This window comes from Delphinapterus leucas, chromosome 3 (genome assembly GCF_059928025.1).
Source record: "Delphinapterus leucas isolate spDelLeu-1000000601 "Yukka" chromosome 3, BTC_Dleu_Yukka2, whole genome shotgun sequence".
NCBI lineage: Eukaryota > Metazoa > Chordata > Mammalia > Artiodactyla > Monodontidae > Delphinapterus > Delphinapterus leucas.
This window is the reverse complement of record NC_143131.1, coordinates 161,385,641-161,402,437: the sequence shown is the minus strand read 5'-3', so window position 1 is coordinate 161,402,437 and position 16,797 is coordinate 161,385,641. Positions and strand designations below refer to the sequence as shown.

General features: G+C 60.5%; 5 protein-coding genes across 5 annotated transcripts; all 5 read right to left on the bottom strand.

Annotated features, from left to right (window-relative positions):
• Positions 1 to 62: 62 nt before the first annotated feature.
• On the bottom strand, positions 63 to 1,229 carry LOC149749894 (obscurin-like). The gene is made up of 2 exons (XM_089908612.1): positions 1,215 to 1,229; positions 63 to 1,102 (listed from the first exon to the last, which is right to left on the bottom strand). The coding sequence occupies exons 1-2, from the start codon at positions 1,227 to 1,229 to the stop codon at positions 212 to 214; spliced, it is 906 nt and encodes a 301-aa protein (XP_089764738.1). The 3' UTR covers positions 63 to 211.
• A 116-nt stretch (positions 1,230 to 1,345) lies between these two features.
• LOC149749893 (obscurin-like) lies at positions 1,346 to 3,029 on the bottom strand. Its single transcript, XM_089908611.1, has 3 exons — positions 3,026 to 3,029; positions 2,720 to 2,992; positions 1,346 to 1,996 (listed from the first exon to the last, which is right to left on the bottom strand). The coding sequence occupies exons 1-3, from the start codon at positions 3,027 to 3,029 to the stop codon at positions 1,578 to 1,580; spliced, it is 696 nt and encodes a 231-aa protein (XP_089764737.1). The 3' UTR covers positions 1,346 to 1,577.
• Positions 2,943 to 4,246, bottom strand: LOC149749892 (obscurin-like). Its single transcript, XM_089909863.1, has 2 exons — positions 3,742 to 4,246; positions 2,943 to 3,415 (listed from the first exon to the last, which is right to left on the bottom strand). Exons 1-2 carry the CDS (start codon positions 4,091 to 4,093, stop codon positions 3,084 to 3,086), a joined length of 684 nt encoding a protein of 227 aa, XP_089765989.1. The 5' UTR covers positions 4,094 to 4,246; the 3' UTR covers positions 2,943 to 3,083.
• Positions 4,247 to 4,454: 208 nt separating this feature from the next.
• LOC149749891 (obscurin-like) lies at positions 4,455 to 10,090 on the bottom strand. The gene is made up of 4 exons (XM_089908610.1): positions 10,081 to 10,090; positions 8,889 to 9,161; positions 7,564 to 7,830; positions 4,455 to 5,140 (listed from the first exon to the last, which is right to left on the bottom strand). Exons 1-4 carry the CDS (start codon positions 10,088 to 10,090, stop codon positions 4,824 to 4,826), a joined length of 867 nt encoding a protein of 288 aa, XP_089764736.1. The 3' UTR covers positions 4,455 to 4,823.
• Positions 10,091 to 10,258: 168 nt separating this feature from the next.
• On the bottom strand, positions 10,259 to 15,159 carry LOC149749890 (obscurin-like). The gene is made up of 7 exons (XM_089908609.1): positions 14,952 to 15,159; positions 13,992 to 14,258; positions 13,512 to 13,778; positions 13,137 to 13,409; positions 12,266 to 12,619; positions 11,748 to 11,944; positions 10,259 to 11,576 (listed from the first exon to the last, which is right to left on the bottom strand). Exons 1-7 carry the CDS (start codon positions 15,157 to 15,159, stop codon positions 11,262 to 11,264), a joined length of 1,881 nt encoding a protein of 626 aa, XP_089764735.1. The 3' UTR covers positions 10,259 to 11,261.
• Positions 15,160 to 16,797: the final 1,638 nt, after the last annotated feature.

Genomic DNA, 16,797 nt, shown 5'->3' with positions numbered 1-16,797 from the left:
CACAGAACAGAACTCTGAGGCTCCGAGAGGCTAATCAGTAGCAGGCAGAGCGGGGATTTCAGTTGAGCTCTGTCTAACCCCAAAGTCAGGGCTCCTCCCAGCTCAGTGGGCTGCATGTAAGAACAGCCAGAGCTATAGCCCCTTGAGCTAAACCTCCTTGAGTTTTCAGCTGACCCTGGTCACCGCTGCTGCCTTCGCTCTTCCTCTCCCCTCACCCCTGACCCAGGCAGCTTGCAGACTCACCTGCCTCTGCAGCCAGTACTGGCTCCGGAGGCGCTGCAGGGGTGGAGGCCACCTTGCCAATGCGCATCTCCACCCCATGCAGCCCCTGCTCTGACAGGCTGATGTCCACTCTGTTGTCCAGCGTGCCAAACATGTCCCGGAAGCAGGTGGCTGCCCGGCGGGCCTCAGCAAGCGTCTCGAAGCGGATGCAGATGGACTGTTCATCTTCGCGGTATGTCTGCCAGTCCCCAGGCTCCTCGGGCTCTGCCTTGCCCTTGTCAGCGCTGAAGATCTCCTCGTCTGAAACCTCTGCCGGGCCCTTGGTGCGGAACAGGCGGTGCAGCCGCCGGGCGGCCCGGCGGAAGGTGTCATCCAGCTCACTCCCGGAGGAACTCTCGGTCTCACTCTCCATCCCACTGACCACCACACAGGCACTGTGGGCCACACGGCCAAACTTGTTGCTCACCTGACAGGTATAGTGGCCAGCGTCGGCCCGGCCCAGGCTAGTGACCAGCAGAGAGCAGGTGCCATCCCCAAGCTGGTCAATGTGGTGGTGCCGGCCATCAGTCAGCTGCACACCGTCCTTCAACCAGTGGGCACGCACATCTGTCTTGCTGGACACTACACACTCCAGATGCAGGACATCTCCCACCTGTGCCACGGTGTCCCCAAACGTGTGGCAGAACACAGGCCCCTCCTGCTGCTGTATCTTCTTCCGGACCTTATAACCCTTGAAGGCAGCCTGGATCTTCACTGCTGCCTTGTCCACGGATAGGTCACCCAAGTCCCCAACGCTCAGGTCTCCTGGTGGTGGGGGTACTGAAGCTGGCTTTTCCTGCTGCTTTTGTGGCTTCCCAGAAGGGGCGGCTGGGGCCTCAACCTGTGTGCACAGATAAGGTGGGGCACCTGAGACCCGGGACAGGGAAAGGATCGTGTAGGGACACACACAGGGCAGGGGGAAGCAGAGCCCAGGTCTCCTGCCCCAGCTCCACGCCTTGCTCCTGCATGCCTGCTGCCTGCTACCTGCTGTCAACTGCACTACCTTCACTGAGGCCAAATGCCTGATGGCTTCTGTTGCTTCCAAAAAGCAAGCCCACCCTCCCTAAAACTGCTTTCCCCAGAGCAGGACAGAGTTGTGAGAAATACCAAGGAGAGATAGGTTCCAGCTCTTCAGAAAAGAAGTTTTAACAGCCAGGTGGATGGATGGGTAGGTGGATGGTCACTGGATGGGTAGATGGATGACCAACAGATGGGAAGATGGTGGGTGGGTGGAAGAAAGGCTAAACGGATGGTGGATGGACCGACGGACAAGAGTGGAGAGATGATGTGTGGATGAATGACAGAGTGGCAAAGATCTAAGAGACCCAGGCCTCTCCTTGTAGGCCAAGCTGGAGACTCACCTTGCTGGCCAGTGGTGAAGCACTGGCCCTCCCAGCCTTCTTGAGGTAGGTAACCAGGGAAGGAGTGCCCGCACGGGACTCGTCGTCAGAGCTGGTGTGTGAGAGGTCAGCCTCGCCAGTGCGTGCCAGCTCGTCAGCCGTGGAAGAGTCCTCAGAGAGGTCGGGAGCCTCCTGCTCTACCTCCTGCCGCAGGCACTGCGGGCGTCCGTCCTCCTCGGGCAGCTCGCTGATGGAGTCCAGCGTAGGCTCTCGGCTCATGCGGCGCTTCCGGGCCAGGGCCTCCCACAGGAGATGCAGGTCGCCTTCCTGGGCTGCCTCAGGGGGCAGGCTGGGCTGTGTGGGGACCTCATCCCCAGATTCTGGGGTCAGCACCACTGAGGAGGGCAGGAAACGGGTCAGTCAGGCAGGGACAGAGCCATAACCCCAGGCCGGCCTTAGCTACTGACCACGGTTCCCCTTATAGGCCTCTGCTGCCTGCCTGGGCCCCCAGGAGTTCTGATGCACCCGGTATACAAGGTTTTCAAGGCTCTGAATGGCCCTCTCTAGGCCTCAGCATCCCCTGATCAACCCAGACCTCAGTCTTCCTCCTGCACAGGAGGGGATGACCACAGAGAACACCAGGCCAGGGTCAGGGCAGGTGCAGGGGGCTCAGAGTACAGGGGGCTCAGAGTGGAGGGGGTTCAGAGTGGAGGGGGCTCAGAGTGGAGGGGGCTCAGAGTGGAGGGGGTTCAGAGTGGAGGGGAGCTCAGAGTGCAGGGGGCTCAGGGTGCAGGGGAGCTCAGAGTGCAGGGGGCTCAGAGTGTAGGGATTCAACGCTTTAAAGAACCAGCAGTGGGCACCAAGGGCTGCATTGGCCAGGATCCCACTCAGAGAGTGATATGACCTCAGATGCCAATGATGTGGGTTCTGACAGGAGGCTGAGCCACAGGGATCTGTTCATCTCCCCACCCCAGGCCTCAGTCTTTCTTGGTGTGAGGCAGTGTCCTCAAGAGGACCTCCTGCAGTTCCCCGAGAGAACCAGTGAGCAAAAGGGCTGGCCCACTCCACATCCCAGGGCTCCTCCCTCCACTGGGCACGCTGGGCCCTGGGAGACATACCCTGGAAGGCAGCAGCTGCCACAGAGACAGGGTCCCGTGCAGGGGCACAGCGATACTCGCCCTGGTCCTCCGCTGAGAAGTCCCGAATCAACAGCGTCTGCCGCCGACCCCGGCAGAGAAGCTGGAAGCGCCCACTGGGCTGGATGCGCTCTGTTCCCTTCAGCCAGATGACCTCACCAGCCTCGGCCACCTCACACTCCAGACACAAGTCCTCCCCAGCTGCCACCTGCCGGCTCTCAGGGCCAGGGGGTGCAGGCGTGGGCTCCCGGGGCTCTGCTGGGAGAAGCGGTCAGGAACAGGAGGGGCGCATCAGTAAGGACACGGGCAGGAACCCCCGGCTTAGACAGGCCTTGAGGTCTCCAGGCTAGACCCCCACCCTCATAAACCAGGACCAAGGCAGCAACTCACCAAGCCTCACTGTCTGGGGCAGGTACACAGGCTCACCAGCGCCTGCCGCGCCCACTGCGGCCACACGGAAGCGGTAGGTCTCCCCGGGGACCAGGCCATCCACCAGGCACTCGGGCCCGGGCACCAGCTCGTGGCACAGCTGCCACTCTCCTGTGGCCGCTGCCTTCACCTCTACCCGATAGCCACAGAGGCCGCCTCCGCCGTCACTCGTGGGAGACACCCAAGATAGTGTCACGGAGCTGTCACTGCGCCCCACCACCTCGGCGTCCTCTGGGGGGTCGGGGAGGCCTGCGGGGGCGGGCAGGAGGCACAAGGTCAGTGCAGCGGCTGGCAGTCAGCACCCGCAGCCCCGCCCACCCTGGGGTCTGCTGGTGGGGCACAGTATGGTCCACCCCTCAGAGTCCTGTGAGCAGCTGTGCCCTACAGCCCGGCCTTTCTGAAGGGGCGAGGATGGTGCGTTTGAGTCACAGGAAGACTGTGTGCCCAGAGGCCACCGAGCGTGGGGGGCCACGGAAAGCCCTCAGCAGCCTCTGAAGCTGAAACCTCCTGCCCCCCGACCTGTCTCCCCGAGAGCCCTGGACCCGAGCTGGAGCAGGCAGACCCAAGCCACCCACCCAGCACAGTGAGCCTCGCAGAGGCCACGGCATCACGGGCGGCGAAGGTGACCTCGCCGGCGTGGTGCAGCCGGGCCCGGTGCAGCAGCAGGGTGTGGTGGCTGCCTTCGGCGGTGACTGTCCAGTCTGCGTCGTCAGGCTGCACCGAGGCTCCGTTTATGTACCAGGTCGCCTCACCCACCGGCACTGTCTCGCTGAGCGTGCAGCTGAAGCTGGCCCGCCCCCCGGCCAGCACGGCTGCGTCCCGGGGTGCCTCCAAGACCTCCAAGCGCCAGCCTGTGGGGCGGGGTGGCAGTATGAGCTCAGGGTCCAAGGGGTGGCCTGGGGCGGGGCGGGGCTCAGAGACACCCATGCCACCCCCTCCCGTCACCCCCAAGAAGAGGAGGGCACCAGCCTCAGGTGGGAGTGGCCTCAGAGATCAACGTCCCCAAGGCTACCACCCCATGCTCCTGTGGGCAAGTCTCAGAAATCGATGCCCTTCCCAGAAGCCCCAGCTTCCCCCCCGCAACCCCACACTCCACCCCTGACCAAGCAGCTGGGTACCCAGTGGGAGGAGTCTCTGAGACCCACACCCCCCTGCTGCCCCAGCCCTGGCCTACTACCCACAGCCAAATATCCAGTGAGAGGGGTCTCAGTAACCTATGCCCCCTCCTAGGACCCCACCCCCCTCGCACCCCACAGTGTGATATCTCGTGCTCGTGGGAGGGCTCCGAGAGGCTCATGCCTCCAGCATCCCTGGCCTCAGCCCCTCCCCCTGCACCCAAGCAGTAAGGTATCCGGTATCTGGTGGGAGAGGTTGAAGAGCCCCAGGTTCCCACACAGTGGCCCTAGTCCACCCACCCCCGCCCCCTGCAGCCTGTGGTATTTGGTAGGACGGGTCTGAGAGACTCACACACAGCCTGTGGTCCCAGCTCCACCCCCAGCATCCCTGCAGTGGGTGATCCCGTGGGAGGGGTCTCAGCGACTGACCGCCCCCCTACATCCCCACCCTCCCGCACTCTGGCAGTGGGGTATCAGTGGGAGGGATCGCAGAGAACCACCCTCCCCCCTTGGACCCAGCCCACCCTCCCGACCCCACAACTCTAACCCCGGACTGTGAGGAACGCAGATGTCACCACGTCCCCCGCCAGGAAGGTCACCCGGCAGCTGTCTCGAGGCCGCAGGTTTTTGAGCAGCAGCAGGTGCCGCAGGCCGTTCTCAAAGTAAACCACCTCGGCGTTCTCAGAGGTGCGCACCGGCTCATCATCCAGCAGCCAGGTGTGGGCGGCCACCTCCGGCTGGGACAAGAGGCACTCGAACAGCGCCTCACCGCCCTCAGGTGCCTCCACGTTCTCCAGGCCTCTCACCACAGTGTTCTTGGCTGCAGAAAGAAGGTGGCTCAGGGCATTCTCAGGGCTTCTCCAGCCCAGCACCCCCAAGAGTCACGTGGAAGAGCCCCCCTCAGGACAAAGGGCCTAAGAGAATGCAGCCAGGTGGGGGGCGTCTGGGTGTCCACCTGAAGTAGCCACACAGGGACTTCCCGAGGCCCTGCCCATCCCCATGCCATCACCAGACCTGCGGCTGGGAAGGAGGGTCCTCCCCACCTCACACATAAGAAGCCTCACGAATGTTCACAGACTGAAAATTCACTGGCGGCCACAGCCGGGCTCAAACCCAGACGGAGGTTTATGCCTCTCAGCTTTGCTGCAGCATGGGGCTCTGGAAAAGTGTTCCATTCCTTTCCTCCCCAAGCCAGGCTGGCAGACCTGTTGGGCTCTCCCCTCACTCACTCAGACCAGACAGACCTCTGCCCTAATTTTCAGCCTGACCTAATTCTCTTGTACATACAGCCCAGGGGTCAGTAATAAGCAGCTATGCATTTTTCATGGAAGCCATGATGTCAGGCCTGGGCATGCCAAGGCCCAGATCCAGCTCAATGCCTGGTCCCCAAGGGCTTGCCACCTCCAAGAGTCAATTCCCATGACAGGCCACCTGGACCCAAGGTGATCCAGTGGGCTTCAAAGTCCACGGGGGCTTCCTGAATGAGGTGGATCTCTGAGGATGGGTAGGGGAGGTGTCCAGGCAAGGGAAGAAATAAGAGGGGACACCATGATGGGACTGAAAAGGGATTTGTGGCAGGGGGGCAGCAGGGAGCCAGGCCAGTGGGGTGAAGGATGTAAAACAAGGTGGGGGGCAATAGGCAGGGGTAAGGGCAGGCAGGAAAGGAGCACCACATCACCCAAGGCTGTACAGGATGCTGGGGAGGTCTGGCCTTGACCCACACGACAGCAAGGAGCCACTGCGGTCACCGAGGGGGTGGCAGCCTGGCCGAAGCTCCAGGTCCACAGTCCCAGCTGCTGTCTGGGATATGCACCCCGAATGGAACCAGCACAAAGCCCTGATGCTCCCTCCTAGCTCGTCCACAGAGTCCACACACCCCTCAGGCAGGGGTGCCCACTCTGGACAGGGGTCCCCGAGGAGTTAAGAGGGGAGGGCATCTCAGAGCAGAGGACCCACGGGGCCCATCCACATCCCTCTCCTTGCCACCCTCCTGGCCCTGGTCTGCTCACATCACAGACCAGACTCCCCCCCATAACCCTGGCTCCTTTCCTCCCTAGGTCAGAACTGACAGAACCAACGGGGACCTAGGAGTGCATCCCACATCTCCACTGTGCTTGGACGGCTGCGACCAGCCCCATCAGGGCTGCAGCTGCTCTTGGCCGCGATGAGATGGTCGGGGACAGGGAGAAGGCTGGGCCTGCAATCAGCGCTGGAGTTCACCCTCCTTAGCTGCTATCCAAGGATCAATGCTGCTTTATTTCTATAAAAGCCCAGATATTAAAGCAGCAGTGGTGAGCCCCTGAGGCCTCCCTCCTGCCACATCTCCTGCTTCTCTGCATTTTGTTCTCTACTCCCTGCCTGAGGCCTGAAGGCTCTGCCCCAGATGTCCACAAGCCCCCACCCCCGCTGCCTCCTTCAGGCCCAGGTCCACACTGCAGCCCCTCCCCACAGCTCTTCTCACATTTTCCTTCAGCTCCCACAGGAATGTCACCCCCTGAAGGGAGAGAGTTTTGTCTGTTCACTGCTGTGCCCCCAGGGGCCAAAAAAAAAGTGTTTAAAAACTTAAGTTATTGAACTAGTGTGTGAATGGGGTGTGAGCGACCTCAGGCAGCCAGTGGCCCCGACCAGGTCCCATCTGCTCTTCCCAGCTTGGATGGCCCCCTGACAACTGCCTGACAGCTGCCAGCTCACTCACCACTGGGAACGTTTCAGGTTTTCCCAAATAGAGAGTGGCTTCAGCCAAATGGCACCTCCGCCCCTGCAGAGCTGCAGCCCATTGTCTCCCCTCCTTGGCCCCCCATAGGGTATCCTGGCTGTGTTGCCAGATAGGGAAGTGGGGCTCAGGGCATCCTCTGAGTGACCAGCCCGGGAAGGGGCAGAGCTGGGGTCTGAGCTCAGTATTCGTGGAGCTCAGCCAGTGGCCCTCCTCTGCTCTAGGACACAGCCCCCGTCTATGGCCACACAGGCCCCAGGCCCGCCCACCCACCTGCTTGCCTGGAGGCTGCCTCCCTGCCTGCCTCTACCTCCACCCCTCCCCGACAGGCTGAGCTGGATACAGATTCTTCAAGCAGCCTCTGCCCTTGTGTTTTCTAGCTGTGCTGTCCTGTCAGGCTGCCTGGGGAGGAGAAGGGGTCTGGGTGGGTAGGCTCAGAGCCTAGGGTCTGCTTACTGGGGTCCCATCTTTCTAGCACGCTGTCCCTGCCTGCCATTTCACCATTATGGCTCCACATGAGCAGCACCATAGCTGTGCTGGGCCTGGGGCTGCCCGCCAGACGGCCTCACCTTGCACTTGCAGCAGGGCCACCACGCGGGTGCCCGCGGCCTCACAAGTATAGATGCCGCTGTCGCAGGGCAAGGCCGGCCTGAAGGACAGCCTGGCCACGGTCCAGTCCTGCTCTATGATGACACGGCGCCCATCAGCGCACACCTCCTGCTCGTCCTTCGTCCACGTGGCCTGCACGGGCCGTGAGTACTGGCAGAGGAGTTCAGCCGGGCCACCCTCCTCCACTGCCAGGTCCTGCATGGCACTGACCACTTCCACTGTGGGATCTGTCGGCCGACAGGCCAGGCACGCGTCAGCTGGAGCAGTGTGACTGCGGCCCACCCACCCTCTGCAGTCAGCATCAGCGACTCGGAGGCAAGCAAAAGCAGGGCTGTGGTAGAAGGGGGACTCACCCCGGTGACCCAGGGCCCTCCACGTGGGGCAAACCTTGCCCCCATACACCCCCGCCCACAGCAGACTGTTGGCTCAGTCTCCATCCACTGGGCCTCTCCTAGCCACTGTTTCCCCTGAGCCCTCACTTCCTCTAGCCCAGGGCGCATGTTGTCCCAGTAGGACACAACAACCACTCCTGAAAGCCCTTGGGCCCGTTCGGGCTCCACAGCTCCGATGGGCACTTGGCACCCCCAGCCCAACTTATCCCTTCTCCAGGGGCCTTGTCGCCTGCCCCCTCAGGGCTCCCACCCCATCTCCATCTGCTGAAATCCTATTAACAAACGGTTTGCCCCTCTGACCTGGGCAAATGTCCACCTTTATTCTGCAAGAGCACGGAGGAGGCCAGTTGACAAATATGCCAGTCGAAGCCACACTGGGCTGCTGTGCCAGAAGTTGCCAGTGCCCCCACTGGGAGGGCAGCTGAGGGGGTTCCCTGGAAGCCCACTACCCTCCCCAAGGACTAGCTCTTTCCCAGCAAGGGCGCAAGACCCTGACCAAGCCAACAGCACAGGAAGCAGCTACAAGCAAGGACAGTGCAGGCCATGCCCAGGGCTGGGAAAGCTGCCTTCACCTCCAGGCTGCTCTCTGGGTATGTGACTGAGGGAGGGGCAACCGCAGAGTGGTGGCCAGGTGGGCAGCCGTGCCCAGGGCCCTATAAGCAGGTGGGAATGGGGTCGGCCTCCAGTTTCACTGCTGAGTCCGGCCTTCTTTCTCATCCCGCAGGTGGGACTGCAGCCTGCCCACAGTGCGCACTCATGGTACACACAGAGAGACGCCCAGTCTGCGTGCTGGAGGCCAGTCCCTGAACTCCCACCCTGGGAGCCCGCAGGAAGCGTGCAGGGGCAGCAGGGGCAGAAGCTCCAGCATAGGGCAGGGTTCCATCGGCTGGTACCTTTGACCAACAACTTGGCCCTGGAGACCAAGGGCCCTGCACGGAAGGTGATGGTGCCTGAGTCAGCGACCCCCAGGCCTGAGAGCGTGAGAGAATGGAAGGTCCCATCACGCACGGAGATGGCACTCTGGGGGCCGTCCTGCAGCAGGGTCCCATCCAGCCACCAGTGGGCCTCCGGCCCACCCGCACGGGACACCTCACAGGAGAACGTGGCCACCTCCCCCGCAAAGACGTCCACGTTCTGTAAGCCACGTACCAGGCACGGTGCTGCCTCTGTGCAAGAGGGCGAAAGGAGGGGAGCTGGGGGTACCCTGGGTCTGTGGGGCCACCCTGAGGTCCACCATGCTGGAGGCAGCCTGGGGCTGGGGTCTAGAAGTCTACCCAGCCAGCTGGCACCCCCTGCTCACAAAGTGAGACATGAAGACCACCCATAGCCTGTGGAAAGCCAGCTCAGCCCCCCTGCACCTCACAGCCCCCTTCAGAACATGTTCGGTTTCATCAAAGGAGACCAATGACCTGCATCTCACCCTTTTCAGAAGGCAGAATTGACAAGCCCCAAGTCCCATGGCTGCCATCTTTATGGGGTTCAGTGTGGGATAGAGAAGAGAGGTCATGGGGTCCACCTCTCTGAGACGGAGGGGGTCTGCTCACGAAGTGACCCTTCCTTCCCGGGAGTGTGGAAGCAGATGCTTCTCCCACCCCCAGAGGGCCGTTTGTCCAGATGCCCCCTAAGGTCCCTTTGGCCCTAAGATTCTGGGGCCCTAATGCAAAATGGCAATTTCCCCCTGATCTGTCACACAGCAGGGCATGAGCCCAGGCGGTTTCCCAGATGCCTGCTCTGTGCCTGCACACCCGCCCCAGCCAGGCTCTCCCTCAGAAGCCCTCCACGTCCCTCCTAGGCATGCACAATCAACTCTCTAGTCCCAGGCCCACACCAGCCCCTCCATGTTCTCCCAAGAGTGCATATCTAACTGTATCCCCAACCTGCTCCACCAGCTCCCCATTCCCATCTTCAGCACAGTTCCCAAGCTTCCCTGTATCCCACCAACCACCCATCTGCACAAGCTCATGCTCATGGCTCTCTGCCTGAAGCCATAGCTGCTGTCTGTACATGAGCCAGTTTGCCCCAACTGGGGACACCGGGTTGAGAGGGGCCAAGGCACTTCCCTCAGTGGGATCTGCAAGACCCAACCCAGCTCCATGCTGCCTCTCACAGACACCCACTCTGATGAATACATGAGGCCCCTCCTGGCCTGACTCTTCTCAGGACACACAGGATACTGCCCCTTCCCATCATTCAACTTGAGGGCACTGCACTCTGGAGACTTTCCCAGCCCCACAGGCCACATGAAGACTCGGGGTGGGGACACCTGAGACTCAGGACACACTGTCTCCATGTACAACTCCCCCAGCAGATTGGGGACTCACTGAGGGGAGAGCTGCAAATGGCCCCTCTCGAGGTAGATAGTAAATATATGATGGACAGACAGTGGATGGATGAGTGGATGGATGGGTGAGTGGATGGATGGGTGAATGGATGGTGGATGGATGGACAGATAATGGATAAATGATGGCTGGCTGGATGGCTGAATGGTAGATGGATAAACGGATGGATAGGTGGATGAATGGGTAGATGGCGGACAGATGGATGAATGGATGGACATAGGGATGGATGGTAGTAGAATGATGGTTAGATGGATGGATGGTGGATAGATGGATGATTGATGGTGGATAGATGGTGGACAGATGGGTAGATGCTAGATGCATGGGGAGATGGTGGCTCGATGGATGGATAGATGGATGAATTAATGATGGATAGATGGTGGATGGATAAAAGTATTGATGGTAGATAATGGTGGGTGGATGGATGGATGGACGATGGATGGTTGATGAATGGATGGAGGCTGAATAAATGGATGGACAGATGGATCGAAGGATGGATGGAATAGAGGGGTGGGTGGATGCATGCATGCATAGATGGATGGGTAAATGGTGGATGGGTTGATGGCCAGTGGATGGTAGATGGACAGGACCAGTATGAGAACCAGGAGTAGGACAGCAAGGGAGGGTCTCTCATGGCCAGGTATCCAGAGATGACTAACTCTGGGGACAAGGTATAACAAGTTGAAGGTCCTTAAATCCTATTTGCATGTCTGGGCTCAGGTACACTATGCCCCAAACCACTCACGTGTCACAGGTGTGCTATTGTATCAACATCTGGGAGCCTGTCAGGTATGCAGGTGTGTGTAAATGTGGACAAGAGCACACAAACCTGCATCACAAGGAGTAGCTATATGGAGGGTACAAGTCCAGAAGGCCCTGCCTCCATCTCAGGGCCCAGGTCCCCAGCAGCCAGACTCCCCATCTCCCCTCCTACACACAGCACTGATCCCACACAAGGACCCAACATACACCAGAATTTCTCAGGCTGATCTTCACTAGCCCACCTCCAGTGGCTTTAGTGGTCAAGAGTGGAAAACTGTCACCCCACAGCAAGATCACTGCTGGAAGGCTCAGGTTTCTGGCCTTACCACCTGCCAACAGTTCCTTGAGTAGGGAAACATGGACACCTACAAGCAGGAAGGCTGGGTGTATCGGAGGGGGCTGCCCACCTGTGACCTTCAGCTGGGCCTCTGAGTGACATGAGCCCACTTGGAAACTGATGGTTCCGGCATCTTCAGGGGTCACCTGTGGAAGCAGAGATGGGGGCATCAGCCCAGCAGTGCCATTTCAACCACCTCTACTTTGCAAGTCCCCAGCCCATTTCCACTGGAGTTGAAACCTTCCCTCTCCCACCCCTGGGGGGTGGGAAGGCCCCTGGATGCATTGCAGGGTACAGGCAGGTCTGGGGAACACCACCTTGTGCAGGGTGAGCAAGTGGAGTGTGCCATGCTCCACCGTGATGTCGTTCATCTCGTTGGCCTGCAGGGGCACCCCTCCCAGGGCCCAGTGGGCCTCCTGGCCCAAGGTCCTTGACAGTCGGCACTGGAAGTGGGCGTCCTGGCCCTCGCTGAGTTGCACATCCTGCAGGGGCTCCAGGATGGTCACCTCAGGGGCTGCATGGGTTGGGGGTGGGGTAGAGGCATGGCATCAGCCTCCGTGTCTGGGATGCCCCTCCCCCACCATCAGGAGCACCTCCCAGTCCCCAGGGTCTGCCCCCAGCACCCCTGCCCCAATCCCTGAAGACAAGCACACTGGGCACCACTCTACCCCAACATCTTGGGTCACCCCAGAATCACTCATTCACCACCAGTTCCCCACCCTCAAAGGCAGGAAAGCTTGTCATCTATCACTGTCCCTTGACAGGGCCTGGCCCAAGGAGGACCTGGATGTTCTGGCCCCAAGCACAGTGAGCAGTGAGGCCCAGCTCCTGCTACCTGTGACCGTGAGTTCGGCAGAGGATGTGTGGAGGCCCACGCGGAAGGAGACAGTGCCCGCATCCTCGGGAGTCACGCTCTTCAGCCGCAGTGTATGGGTGCGGCCACCCCGCACGGCCACTTCTGTCACCTCACTGCTCTGCAGTGGCAGGCCCTGGAGGCGCCACTCCACATCCACGGACTCAGCCCGCGACACTTCACAGCTGAACTCTGCTTCCCCGTTGGCCTGCACCTCGGTGTCAACCAGGCCCCGCACAATGGTCACCTCAGGCTCTGGAGTGTGGGCAAAGGGGGCCTTTACCAGCGAGGTCAGAGCACCTGGGCCAAGCTCCCATGCCCCCCGCCCCAACTCACCTCCAGGAAGCCCTCCCAGGCACTCTCATGCTCTTCTCCTGCCACACAGCCTCTATCTGCCCCACGTGAGATTCATCACCCAGCTGGCTCACAACACAGCTCCCTACCATGACACTGAGCTACTGGGGACAGAGCTTGGGCTGGGGGCACCTCTGTCTGGAGGAAGTGGGCAAGGGATTGTGGGGTGGTGGGCTGCTTTTGTTCCTTCCCCCACCTGTGGCCAGCCCTGCCCTGGCTGGGACACCAGGGAGGCAGGAGCTCACAGAGGGTGGCCCAGGCCAGGCTGCCCCACCTGCTGGCAAGGGCGGGAGGCAGGGCAGTGTTAAGGGCTACGGTTTCCTCACCGTCGACGCTCTTTTCTAGGGGCACCAGCTCCAGAGTGGTGCAGAGAAAGCTTGCAAACCCAGGGGTCTTACAGCCGCCCCAGAACAGCACCCGGCAAGAGGGGGTGCCGGGATGGGCCAGGTGTGCCCCCAGGGCAGCTATATGGGGAGTGGGTGTGGCAGGGAGGGCTCACCTTTGACTGTGAGGGAGGCCAAGGTTTTCTGGCTGCCCACCATGCAGGTGTACTCGCCCGTGTCCTTGGCCTCAAGTCCGTGGATCAGCAGCTCACACGTGGCCCCCTTGCATCTCATCTCATACTTGGGACTCCCTTGCAGTTCCACACCCTCCTTGAGCCACAGCACGGGGGCCCCAGGCTCTGAGTCATTCAGCTGGCAGCACAGCCGGGCCACACCACCCGCCTCCTGCTCTGTACTCTGCAGCTCCGTCTTAAACGTGGGCCTAGGGGCTGGGGGGTCAGGGAGGGGCTCTTAGGGCTGCTACTCAAGGCGCCTGCCAGCTCCATGGGGGCTGAGGGGCCTGGGGAGGGCAGGGGCCCTGGGAAGCTCACCGCGGACAGAGAGGCTGGCAGTGCTCTGTGCATGGCCTGTGTCGCAGGTGTAGGGGCCGGCATCCTCCTGCTCAGCACCGTGCACCAGCAGCTCAGCGGCTGTGCCCTCTAGCACCATCTGGTACTTGGCACAGGGGAAGAGCTGCAGGTAGCCCTTGTGCCACTCCACGCTGGCACCTGCCCGGCTCAGTTCACAGCGCAGGTGTGCCGTTGCACCCTCGTCTACCTCCTGGGCCTGCAGCTCCCGAAGGAACCTCACGGGTGCAACTACAGGGGTGAGGGAGAATATGAGGGCAGGTGCAGGAGCAGCTATGAGGGCAGCCGGGCCCAAAGGCGTGCAGCTAAGGCAGAGGGGTAGAGGGGGGAAGAGCTTCAGGCCAGGTCTGCCCCGCATTGCACGCGCGAGCCCGTGTCACCTCCAGGGTGGAGGTGCGGCCCTGACAATCTCCCACAGTACGTGGGGCCAGCCTCGGGGCCCACCTGTGACGGTGAGGGTGGCGCTGGTGGCCTGGGAGCCGCAGGTGCAGGTGTATTCTCCAGTGTCCTCCCGGCGCAAGTCCCGAAACACCAGCTCCGCCACGTGGCCCCGCTGCTGTGGCTCCCAGCGCTCGTCAGCCTGCAGCTCCAGGCCACCCTTACTCCAGACCACAGCGGCGCTAGGCTCAGACAGCTCACACCGCAGGCTGGCTGAGGTGCCCTCCTCAGCCTGCAGGCTCTGCAGTGGCTTCCTGAACACCACCTGTGGGGCTGTGGGGTGGGGGTCAGGGGGTGGAGGGGAGAGAGAAGGTCAGCCCCAAGGCTGGTGCCCAGACACCCAGCCAGGAGACTGGCACCCCAAAACCCAGTCAGACCCACCCAGGGCCTAGGCCAGTTGTGGCCTGTGGCTTCACCCCAGCTGCCCGACCTGCCCAAAGCACCCAATGCCATGGGCTCCTGAAGGCTGTGGGTAGAAGTGGAGTCATGGGCCTGGGTCCACTCTAAGGGGAAGGAGGGACTGAACTGGGGGCTATGAGAGGAGCTCTGGATCTGACCCAGACTATTCTCATGCTGATCTCCACCCAGGAAGCCCACAGACAGGCCTGTATCCCTCCAGGTCATCAAGGTGGGGGCAGGGGGATCTCCTTGGACCCCTAGGGCAGGGCCATGACTGTCAGATCCTGACTAGAGGCTTTGGGGTATAAGGAGAAAGTTGACTGCATTATGACGGGTGGAGGGAGGGGAATATGGTGGGAGTTCTTTCCCTACGGCAAGCGTATTTGGCTGGAGATCAGTAAGCAGACACAAGGACACTGAACAGAGCTCTAACGGGGGAGCACAAGGGTGACATAAAGAAACTGCACATGGCACAGAGGAGGCAAGCACTCATGGGGGGCCAGTGTGGGCACAAGAGACAAGGGCACAAATACAGGCTCCCAAGTAAGTCCACAGGGCCATCTTTACCCCTAATGGTCAGCGTGGCAGAGGTCCTCTCCTGCCTGCACACACAAGAGTACTCCCCGGCATCCGCCATAACCAGGCCACGAATCTCCAGCTCACATACGGCCCCGTCCTGCCTCAGGCTCACTCTGTCCCCGGCTCTGAGGGTCTCGGGCCCTTTCATCCACTCCACGGGGGCTGCCTTGCTCAGTTCACAGTGCAGTATGACCATGGCCCCTTCCGTGGCCTCTTCCTTCCTCAGACCCTTTGTGAACTTGGCAGGCAGGCCTGGAAATGGTCAGAAACAAACACTATCACGCTCTCTGAACACACAGAAGAATCAGGACGTGCACAGTACATAGAGGACACAAAACCCAGCTGGACACCAACCACCTGATGGGTGTGCCCAGTACACACTGTGGACTGTGACTTTTAAAGGTCCAACCTGTACATGTGCCACACAACAGACAGGGACCATGACAGGGACAATAAAAGAATTATGGAAGGAAAAGGATAGTGAGACACAACAGTAGAAAAGGAAACTGAGAGCAGAGAGGTGGTGATGGGCAGCCACCAAATGCCATTCCACGTGGTCACACGTGGTCTTTACCCCTGACGGTGAGCGTGGCTGATGTCCTCTCCTGCCCGCACACACACGAGTACTCCCCAGCATCCTCCACGGTCAGGCCACGGATCTCCAGCTCACACACAGCTCCATCCTGCCTCAGGCTCACTCTGTCTCCAGCTCTGAGGGTCTCAGGCCCCTTCCTCCACTCCACAGGGGCTGCCTTGCTCAGCTCGCAGTGCAGTGTGGCCGTGGCCCCTTCTATGGCCTCCTTCTTCCTCAGACCGTTTGTGAACTTGGTGGGAAGGGCTGGGAAAGTCAGAAAGACACAAACACTATAACACTCTCTAAGGGCACAGATTAGACAGGACATGGACATCACAGAGAAGACACAAAACACAACTGGACACGGGCAATGTGCTGGGTGTGCCAAGCACACGCTGTGGACTGGGGCTTCCCTCGGCCCAGTCCGTTTAATGTGTGGCTGTGACACCTTCCGCAGACTCCTCAGGCCACATGTTTGTACGAATCTGCTGGGCAGGGCTGGAGAGGGTAGGACAGTGTGGAGAACATCAGATTCTCCGGAGATTACTGGGGAACAGCACATGCCTGGATGGAGTAAAAGACACAGACACTAACAGGAAACAGGACAGAACGTGCAGTGACATGAGGGGTGGAAAGTAGCTCAGATGTTGGTTGCTCGTGGTTCACACAATAGCCCAGAAGGAGGAAGGAATTCTGTGGAGTTATGGGAAGAGGGTGGCACTGAAACGAGGAGGGTAAGGAGGATAAGTGCAGGGTGATGCCATGAAGTCAATAATTGGACAACAAAACACAGCTCTGCTTGGCCACGTGGGTCTTTACCCCTGACAGTGAGTGTGGATGAGGTTTTCTCCTGACCACACACACACGAGTACTCCCCGGCATCTGCCACAACTAGGTCACGGATCTCCAGCTCACACACGGCCCCGTCCTGCCTCAGGCTCACTCTGTCCCTGGCTCTGAGGGTCTCGGGCCCCTTCATCCACTCCACGGGGGCTGCCTTGTTCAGCTCACAGCGCATCATGGCCGTCGCCCCTTCCATGGCCTCTTCCTTCCTCAGACCCTTTGTGAACTTGGCAGGCAGGCCTGGAGATGGTCAGAAACACACAAACACTATCACCCTCTCTGAACACACAGAAGAATCAGGACATGCACAGTACATACAGGACACAAAACCCAACTGGACACAGATCCCCTGATGGGTGTGCCCAGTACACACTGTGGACTGTGACATTTAAAGGTCCAAACTGTACTTGTGTCACA

What these genes read in the sequence shown, in the direction of transcription:
- LOC149749892 (XM_089909863.1), bottom strand. Translation starts at nt 4,093, where the DNA reads ATGGGTGTCTCTGAGCCCCGCCCCGCCCCAGGCCACCCCTTGGACCCT. An exon ending in TGCGAGGCTCACTGTGCTGG is followed by an intron (nt 3,416 to 3,741) that starts GTGGGTGGCTTG and finishes CCGCCCCCGCAG; the next exon opens with GCCTCCCCGACCCCCCAGAG.
- LOC149749893 (XM_089908611.1), bottom strand. An exon ending in GGCAGCTGCTGCCTTCCAGG is followed by an intron (nt 1,997 to 2,719) that starts GTATGTCTCCCA and finishes TGCCCTCCTCAG; the next exon opens with TGGTGCTGACCCCAGAATCT.
- LOC149749891 (XM_089908610.1), bottom strand. An exon ending in GGCCAAGTTGTTGGTCAAAG is followed by an intron (nt 7,831 to 8,888) that starts GTACCAGCCGAT and finishes GTCGGCCGACAG; the next exon opens with ATCCCACAGTGGAAGTGGTC. An exon ending in GGCCCTGCTGCAAGTGCAAG is followed by an intron (nt 5,141 to 7,563) that starts GTGAGGCCGTCT and finishes TGCTGGGCTGGA; the next exon opens with GAAGCCCTGAGAATGCCCTG.
- LOC149749890 (XM_089908609.1), bottom strand. Translation starts at nt 15,159, where the DNA reads ATGGTCATACTGCACTGTGAACTGAGCAAGGCAGCCCCCGTGGAGTGG. An exon ending in TGCCACGCTGACCATTAGGG is followed by an intron (nt 14,259 to 14,951) that starts GTAAAGATGGCC and finishes CCCACCCCACAG; the next exon opens with CCCCACAGGTGGTGTTCAGG. An exon ending in CGCCACCCTCACCGTCACAG is followed by an intron (nt 13,779 to 13,991) that starts GTGGGCCCCGAG and finishes TCACCCCTGTAG; the next exon opens with TTGCACCCGTGAGGTTCCTT.